This window comes from Sus scrofa, chromosome 1, assembly GCF_000003025.6.
Source record: "Sus scrofa isolate TJ Tabasco breed Duroc chromosome 1, Sscrofa11.1, whole genome shotgun sequence".
Classification (NCBI taxonomy): domain Eukaryota; kingdom Metazoa; phylum Chordata; class Mammalia; order Artiodactyla; family Suidae; genus Sus; species Sus scrofa.
In genome coordinates this window covers 57,126,705-57,135,880 of record NC_010443.5, presented here as the reverse complement: position 1 = coordinate 57,135,880, position 9,176 = coordinate 57,126,705, and the positions used below count along the sequence as shown (strand labels likewise).

Genomic DNA, 9,176 nt, shown 5'->3' with positions numbered 1-9,176 from the left:
CTTGTTCAGTTCTTAATTCAACCTCTAAAACATCTCCCAAATAAGTCCATGACTCTGTATTTCTTCTGATAATGTCCTTTAAGGTCTTTTCTCTTTTAAACTACAGAAGTGGCTTTCATGTCTCAAGCTTTCCCTTTTCCAAATTATTTTCCATATTTTCATTTGTTTTCTTTTTGAAGCCAAGGGAATCTCATTACCTTGCTCATAATCCTTTGATGACTCGGCTATGCTTATAGAATAAAGTTGAAACTCTTCAGCAGGACATTCAAAGCCCTTCATTTTAATTACCCCAATACTGTTCAATACCTTGAATCTTCCTTCTTTGTACTTCTCTTGAACTACGAGGACAGCCTTAACTCCTACCTTTTCATAATACTGCTAAATTTTTTTACCTCTGACAATTATTCAACTCTTCTTTGCATTCGAATACTACTCAGTATTTTAAGGCCCCACTCAGTACTCCTTCTAAGGTGTCCCATTACCAACTAGACTATCCCTGCTCACCAGAATTTGTCACCACCTGCTGGGAGAGACAATGACTTGACTTTCGTTTTTACCTCCTCTAAAGACATTGTGGGGAAAGGGAAATGCAGCTTGTACTTTTACCTGTGACACTTTAACTTTCAGCTCTGCCAATTATCTTGTACAGCTGACCCTTGAATAGCTTAGGGGTTGGGGGTACCAACCCCTTACAGTTGAAAATACACATATAAATTATAGTTGCTGTCCATATTGGTGATTCTCCATATCCAAGTTTCCACATCCTAGGATTCAATTGTGGATCTGTAGTATTTACTGTTTTTAAAAAATCCATGTAAAAGTAGACCTGCACAGTTGTTGAAGAGTCAACTACTCCCAAACATACTTCACACTTAAGCCCCTGCACATTAAATTGTAGACATGCTGCTTAAAAATCACACAAAAAAACAGATATTGCAAACAGGGAGAGGAGAGGTGACTGAGGCAAATTTATCCAAGATATGGACTCTGTATTAGTTAGGGTTTTTATAATCATATGCAGAAATATATCAAACTTGTGCAGACTTGTGCATAAATGAGCCATTTCCTGGAATCAAAGACTGTTGAGTTTGGTAGAAATGTCAGAACTCATCTGAGTCAACCCATTAATAGTAATATTTACAACACATTGTTTTAAAAGGCTAAAATTGGTGGCCTTAACAATTGGGGGAATTTACAAGCAATGGCCTTAACTCCTAAAATGAGATTTCCCAATTATTTGTAAGAAAGTTATTTGCATTTATGTGAGCAGGAGTGGAGACTAGTACAAAATGCCAATATCAAACAGAAGTTCCTTTACATCTTCAAATTGCTTCCCTTCCTTTCCAGAACTGATTGCTTACCGTCCCCATTCAAAATTTATCTGCCTTTATACTGTCTACTGAAGTCTTCTTTAATCACAAAACCAGGCTCCCCTCTCCATACACATTCTCTGCTTTTTTTGGGTAATCTCAAACCATTTAATAAGCATGGTTCTTTCCTCAGCACTGCTTCTGGAAGAACCAGGAGTAGGGCAGAGGTCTGAGACTGAATTAGGACAGCCTTAACCTTCCCTGAGATAGCCAAATGCTTTTATTTGATTGGGAGTTCCCCTTGTGGTTCAGTGGTAACAAACCTGACTAGTATCCATGAGGAAGTGGGTTTGATCCCTGGCCTCGCTCAGTAGGTTAAAGGATCCGGCGTTGCCGTGAGCTGTGGTGTAGGTTGAAGACTTGGCTTGTATCTGGTATGGGCCAGCAGCCATAGCCGATTCAATCCCTAGCCTGGGATCCTCTATATGCCACCGGTGCAGCCCTAGAAAGACAAAAATAAATGCTTTCATTTGAGAACATGCTGGGAACTGAGGAACAGGGTATCAGAGACAAGCTTATCCACCACAGCCACAGCTCCTCCCAGTCTAATTTCCTTGTCTTGGGTGGGTGTCCATTCTGGACCCTAGTCCTGAGGGGCAGAAGCACTAGGATGAGCCCGGGTTTTGTTCCTTCTCAACACCAGAAGTTGATTCTAGGCTTTTAAAGAGGGGAGGTAAGGAAAGCAAATCCCGTGGGCTTTTTTAAATAGTTTAAGATCATGGACTAGGCAAAAGAAATACAAGTGGTTTTCCCCAAGCATAGCATTACTGGATCCCATTCAAGTCCCTCATTTGTCCTAGCTTTATATTACAATTTGTGAAGGAAAGGGGGTAATTATATAGAATTATGCCTAAAGACCTGAATATGCTGGTCCTGATAAAATGTAGGTTATTTGCCTAATACATTCTCGTCTTTAAATTTATAAACCAACCTCAAATTTCTATTTTAACTTACAAACTACTTTTAAGTTTGAAAATAATGGCTCCTGTCAAACTTTTAATAGTGTAATTTGGTCTTTTATTACCTTTTCTCCTTTCTACAAGGAGGACCCTGTTTACTTAGCATCAAGATTAATGCAAATAAACTCAGCTTTCAATACTGTCACTGCATCAGTGGTATGAGTTGAATAAACTCAGTATCAAATTGTACAGACTTCAATAGGAGAAAAATAATGACTGAATAACTGAGCTGCACTATGGTCTGATCGCCTGTGTTTGAAATCCAACCCCCCAGGTGACAGGAGACAGACTCTGTGAAGTCATTAGCACATGAGAGCAGCAACCCTCATGAATGGATTAGTGCCGTTATAAACGAGGCTCCAGAAAGCTCCCTCACCCCTTTTGCCGTGTGAATACACAGCAAGAAGACACCACTTACGAACTTCTAAATAGGCTCTCACTAGACATCAAATCCCTGATGCCTTGATCTTGGAATTCCCAGCCTACAGAACTGAGAAATTGTTTATAAGCTATTCAGTTTCTAGTATTTTGTTATAGCAATCTGAAGGAAGTAAGACAGCTTTAACACCAAAAGTATTCTTTAAATTTGCTAATACCTTCTCACTAAATATATCATTTAAAGTCTAATTCAACTACTCTTCAAACTATAAAACCTATTATATAGCATGTTTATAGTATAACATATATCATTATAGTATATAGTTTGGTTACTTCATACCATCCAGGCATGCTTATCAAGTCAATAGTGATTCTAAGTATAAGGTCAGTTAACTGTCATTCTCCCATCTTGTCAGACAAATGATACAAGAGGCTGAGACCTAAGACTTTCCTTATTTTTTCCCTAGGATGGTAGCACCTTTCTCATCTACATTACCTTACAGAATCAAAAATATGGCCCCTTTTCACATGTTTACATACTGACCCATTACTCATTACCAATTACTTTTTTCCTTTGTATTACTTGGAATAAACTTTGGCTTTGCATACCATAACTAAAAACTATATAGGGCAAATTGTGTTCTAGAATTTCTTATTGGGATCGATCTGAACAGAAGTTTATATTTTAAAAGTAAAAATACATACGCTGCCCTAACTTCAAGCAAGCTTCAGAATCCAAAATCTCCATCTATTTTAACACCGAATATATTTGCCTTGATTCAGTTATCCCATTCAGTATTAATATGAATTTTGCAAGCCAAACAAGTGCCATTTTCTTCATGGCAAGTCAAATGATAAGGTACTTTGTGAAACAGCTGATATATAAAAACATATTCTAAGCTAATCAGCTTTACTTTTCACAACTATTACCATTCGTTAAGATGGATATTTCCTCCCCTTAGAGGTAGTGTTAAATTACTGGAAGCCCTAAATTTTAGAGGGAGATTGTACAAATTAGTATAGACATTTAGCTAGTAAAGTGGAATGTTAAAATCTCCTAGTCACACATTCAGACATGAAAAAAATCACACACACAAAGAGTCAAGACTAGTTGGGGGGGGGCCAAATTATTATTATTTTAGAATTTGATCACAACCGATTTTGTTGGCATTAAAATTTGAAATTTAAGTGGATACAAACCAAAAACCAGAAATTAAGTTTGGTAAAAATGGGAATAGGAGTTTTCCAGTAATTACAGATTAGAAGGCAGAAATCAATTTAGAGAAACACAGATAAACCCATGTTTACAATGATTGTGCCACGGATTTAAAATTCAGTAGTGCATTAGTAAACTGTTCACATTTAGATCTTCACCTTGAGATTCAACAGCTGTTTCTTGAAAAAAAATCTCTCAGTATCTTGTGCAAATAAATTGGTCTTCCATGTGCCTTAGCACACTAAAAATTTCTCCATTGTATATATACAAAACACCTGCCATTTGGGCAGAGCAAAATACATACTTCCATAACAAAACTATAATGTACCTCTCAAGTATGAACAATATACAGATAATACATGGTATACAGTATTTACAAAATATAAAATATAATACAAGCTGTTTGTAATTTTTAAAACTCATCTTTTGCCCTTTTATGTTGCCAACAAGGCAACCTTCCATTTCTGTACCACTTTTCAAGAGTCCAGGGATTTTAGAAAAACTATGTTTTACATACATACTGAAATGTGAGATCTAAGTTTGAACTTTTAGGAGAGTTTTTAAGTGTACTGCCATCAGCTCCCTATTTTGGTTGGAATTTTCAATGGTGCTTCCCATCCAGTGACTAGGAGGCTTTGGAAGAACACTAGGAGAAGGTGGATCACTAAATTTTGCCCCAGCATAATTTTCCTTTTGACTCATTTCAGTTAGAAATGCTGATTTCTTCAAATGCTTATGTTTAATGTTCTCAGAATTTTTTAAAGGCTTTTTTTCCTGCTTCTGAATTATATCAGATGAAACAGAATCCTGCCAAAAGTTATTTTCATTTCTTTTTGCAGAGGTGATCTTGGTTAGTGGTAAGTTATATTTGCTTTTCTGTCTGTTTATCTTTGGTTGTTCACACAAGTGTATACCATGAACAAGCTGGCCGTGGGGAATGGCAATTTTCTCCGATTTTCCCATCTTTGATTTTAAAACCTACAAAGACAAGGAATATAAAAGTGAATATAGTCTCATGATAAAATCAGACATGAACCTCACCATTTATCTAATATATTTTCTTTAAAAAAATCCCCCTGGACTTTAGTTCAATGTCTTGATTAAATGTGCTTGTGGCACTTATCATTGGATGTCCAAATATGCAGGTATCTAGTTTTACCACTAAAAATAGTTCATCATCGTTACCAGTATGCAGTGTAAGAGCTGATTCTAAAATGTTAAAGACAAAAAAACCCCAAAGTAACCAAGTCCACCTTTCTATACAGAGAAGTAATCTTTCAAACATGTATGCTGACCTCTTCCTAAACAAATATCAGCATTTTTACAGTAGGATGTTGCCAAGGGAAAAATTTTCAAATGCTTTGGTTGATGAAAAACTATAATAGAGACACAATTCACCTTTTAAGATCGGTACTAAAGATGATTTCAGAATAAAAATTTGATTAGCAAGAGCTAGTGAGGAAGTATTTTGATAATGGTTACTAAGTACATACACAAAAATTATCTCCCAGTTTCTGAAAAAATTTTTTTCGGAAATATAAATACTAAAATACCACCTTTTATCATCTTGTCCAGTTATACACATAATACATAGAAGAAAACAGTTTCTGCTTGCCCCCTCCTTTCTAATTTAACAACTGCTTTAACAACTTTACTGCATTAATTCCAACGACTTTTCTAACTCAAGCGATCCTTATGGGAAGCTATGAGGGGATGGGATGGAAAAATAAGGTAATCTATTAGATCACTGCCCTTTCAACACTTATATTGCGGTAGGGAAGCAGGACACAACTACAGAAAGCGAAGCACAAGGTAACATCCACGTTAACAAGGGTAAGTGCTGACAGAACTCCCTGGTTTTAACACTGTTCTGAAAAAGAAATCTTAACTAGTAAACAAGTACAAAAACTCCCTTTTAGATTATCACAAATATTTCAGAAAAACCCTGGAACTGAAAGGAACCTATAATAATTTAAGGAATCACCGTGGATAAGTTTAGTTTTTTCTAAGATCGCAACTAGATAAGCTGCAAATCTCAGAACGATATTCCTTCAACCACTGTCAGTAACTTATTTTCACTATTATGAAAGTTTTAATTTAAAGGTTACTTCAAGTCATTTCAGCGATTTCTTACCGTAAATTATAATCAATTTTATTCTAGTCTAATAGCAAGTGGGCAGTACAACGTCCGTTCAACTGGTAACTTTTCTTTCGAAAAGTTCATCGTTCTGGACACAGGTAATAAAACTACCTTCCACTGAAAAAATCCCAGTACAGTACACAGTGGAATGGTTAAATAAATTCCGCTCATCTGATAGGCTAGCACACAGAACTGATCGCTTCAAAGAGGGAACAACTCTGCCGTCGCACCTGCCAACTTTCAAAGTTGAAAAGTACAGCCAAGTAGGTCGGCCCGACGAGGAGCAGCGCCACCCATGGGGCACCTCACAACTCTGCATAAGACCAACCGGGGGCGGGCGGCCCCCAAGGAGCCCCACGCCGGGAGGGTCTACGCGCGTCCCCCCTCGCCTTGGCAATACCATCTGTCGGGAAGCCGCTGGCAGGCCCACACCCCTCACCCGCTCGCCTCCTTCATGAGCGCCGGAGCGCTCCGCACGTAGCGCGCGCTGACGTCAGCCTCCCGCGGGCCGTCTCGCTCCCCCTCGCGCCCCGAACGCCGAAACCCCCTGGAACGCCGCCAGCTTTCTAAATCCGGGCTGTTGCCGGGGCGCAGCGGCTCTTGTCATTGGCCGGCTCCTCGCAGCCAATCAGCAGCGCCAGCGCAGGCCTCCCCCTCCCCCTTCTCCCCCCCAGCAAGAACAGAGCGGGCGTCACGGAAACTTCCCTCCCGAGTAAACAGCCGCCCTCGCCCCTCACCCCGGCCCCTCCTTCCCGGCCACTCAGCGCAGGGCCCCAAGCCTCCGGTCCCGGGTCCGGCCGTCTTGGGGCCGGAGTGCCAACGGTCCCCACGTTCCCCTCGCGGCCCTCACCTCTCTTCTGAACGAGGGCTGGCCGGGCGCCGCGGGCGGCCGCGGGCCAAGGAAAAGGCTCGCTTCTTCAGTTCGGGTTGCGGTTGCAGGAGCCGAGGCCCAGGCGGCGGCCTGGTCCGGGACTTGCTGCTCTCCACTGTGGCCCGTCGCGGGGCTCCGCACGCCTTCCAGGCTCGGCCGGTGCTGCTGGTACTGGTGGAAGCGGCTGGGAAGCTGCCCCGACGGGCTGGCCCGCACCTTCTTCTTTCGCCGCTTCTTTGGTGCTGCGCGAGGGGTGCCCCCCGTTGAGGCGAGGCTGCAGTTGGGCAGAGGCGCTGGGGCGCGAGGCTGAGGGGTCAGACAGGGACCGTCTCCCCCTAAAAAGTGAGGGAGAAAGAGGGTGGGGGGCAGCGCCCTGGGGTCCGGGATCCGGGGTAAAGGCGGCGGAGCCGTGCTCACCATCGGGAGGGCCCCAAAGTAACCGCGGGCGGAAAAGCCCATGGGCGCCAGGCGGCTGCCCAGAACAAGCGGCTCCCGCTGGGGGACAGAAACGACGGTCATAGCGGCTCAGCAGGAGTAGAAGAAGGAAGTGCGGCCAGAGATCACAGGGCGGCGAAGGCTGCTGCTAGGTAAGCCTGTGAGAAGCGCGGACCATGGTTCGGGCGGTGGCGGCGCAGCAACAAATACCCTCAGCCTCCGCTCGGAGTGTTGTTATCAGAAACTCCGCCCTGTGCCCGCCCACCTCCCTGTGAGAGCCCAATAAGAATGCGACCTGGAAGGCCACGCCCCTCCGGCTCCTCCTCCACCGCCTCCGAGAGACACACACAAACAACCCTCTTGCTGCAGCCGGGCACAAAGAGCGAGCACTGCGCAGGCGCTGCCAACGGGCTCTTTCGGGAAGAGTCGGTCCCGCGAACAATGAAGTTCCGTTTCAGCCGCACCTGCCCCACCTCCCCGCTCTTCTCGTTTCTCACCTCCCCGCCTCTCCCTGAAGGCTTTGGTCAGACTACTAGAGCTCGGCTAAATCTAGGGGTGGGGTTGGGATAGGGGCGGGAGGCAGGGAGTGAAAAAATCCGGTAGAGTCAGGCCAGTGGGTGCCTCCTCGGCCACTGACCTTGGGGAAGTAGTATTTTCAAGCCGAATGTAACAGCATTATTACCATTGGCTTTTTTTTTTTTTTTTTTAACATTTCAAAGTACATTGCAGGAGTTCATTCTTTGTAGTCGGAAAGAAAAGCAGTCCACGTTTAAATTACATTTGATGAAGTGTGGCTCACTTTTTTTTTTTTAAATCGGGTGAGAAACGCTGCTCAATAGCTGTGGTAGTTGGAGTAAGAAGGGAGTGACTTACTCATTGAAATTGGACGCTTAATGTATAGTAAGTTCTGTATAAATCCATGGGACTTTGGGACAGCAAAAAAGTGCCTAATACTGAGGAGGAAGCAGAGGAAGAGGCTTGTGTCTCAAAGGAAGAAAGTGAAACAGCTCTGCAACATTGCAGTATGCTTTGCTAGCTCTTGTGTTGATGAGAATCCCACTCTCATCATCTCCCCGCACTGTGTTCAGACACAAAAAGAACTGTGGCTATTTATCAAGCCCTTATGTGCTACCAACTGTTCTTTACTTAAATTACCTCATTTGAATCTCAAAACTAACTCTAAGGAATAGGTACTGTATATTTTATCACCAGTTTACAGGAGAGAAAACAGGTTTAGAGAAGCAAAAGTTTTACTTGCCAGAAGTCGTACAGTAAGCTAATAGCGGAGTCAACTCCAATCCAGGTCTGGCAACACTAACGTGGTTTTGTTTGCTTGTTTTTGCTTCTTAGGGCCCCACCTGTGGCATACAAGAAGTTCCCAGGTTAGTAGTAGTCAGAGCTACAGCTGCAGGCCCACACCACAGCCACAGCAATATTGGATCTCAGCGGCATCTGTGACCTACACCACAGATAATGGGCAGAGCTGGATCCTTAACCCATTGTGCGAGGTCAGGGATCAAACATGCATCCTCATGGATACTAGTTGGGTTTGTAACCCAATGAACCACAGCGGAAACTCCCTGGAAAGACTAGCTTTAACATCATCTGTACTACCTACCACACTAGATTGTGGGTTTTTAGAACACAGGATACTATTAAACTTCTCTGTATCCTACCAGCCTTTTTTTTCAGCTTTATAGTGCTTGGTAAGTGTTTTATGATTGATAATAGAGTTGGCTAGAGGGACTGTCCAGAACAACACTTCCCAATGACTTTATATAAACTTTTTTGTTTGTTTGTTTTTTTG

The 9,176-nt window shown here is 42.6% G+C and overlaps 1 protein-coding gene across 1 annotated transcript; it reads right to left on the bottom strand.

The window, feature by feature from the left end:
- PNRC1 (proline rich nuclear receptor coactivator 1) lies at positions 3,810–7,781 on the bottom strand. Its single transcript, XM_021089951.1, has 2 exons — positions 6,914–7,781; positions 3,810–4,901 (listed from the first exon to the last, which is right to left on the bottom strand). Exons 1-2 carry the CDS (start codon positions 7,451–7,453, stop codon positions 4,458–4,460), a joined length of 984 nt encoding a protein of 327 aa, XP_020945610.1. The 5' UTR covers positions 7,454–7,781; the 3' UTR covers positions 3,810–4,457.

Excerpts from the sequence above, each read along its gene's own strand:
- PNRC1 (XM_021089951.1), bottom strand. The coding sequence starts at position 7,453 with ATGACCGTCGTTTCTGTCCCCCAGCGGGAGCCGCTTGTTCTGGGCAGC. Across the intron at positions 4,902-6,913 it reads AGCCCTCGTTCAGAAGAGAG|GTTTTAAAATCAAAGATGGG; the intron begins GTGAGGGCCGCG and ends TTGTCTTTGTAG.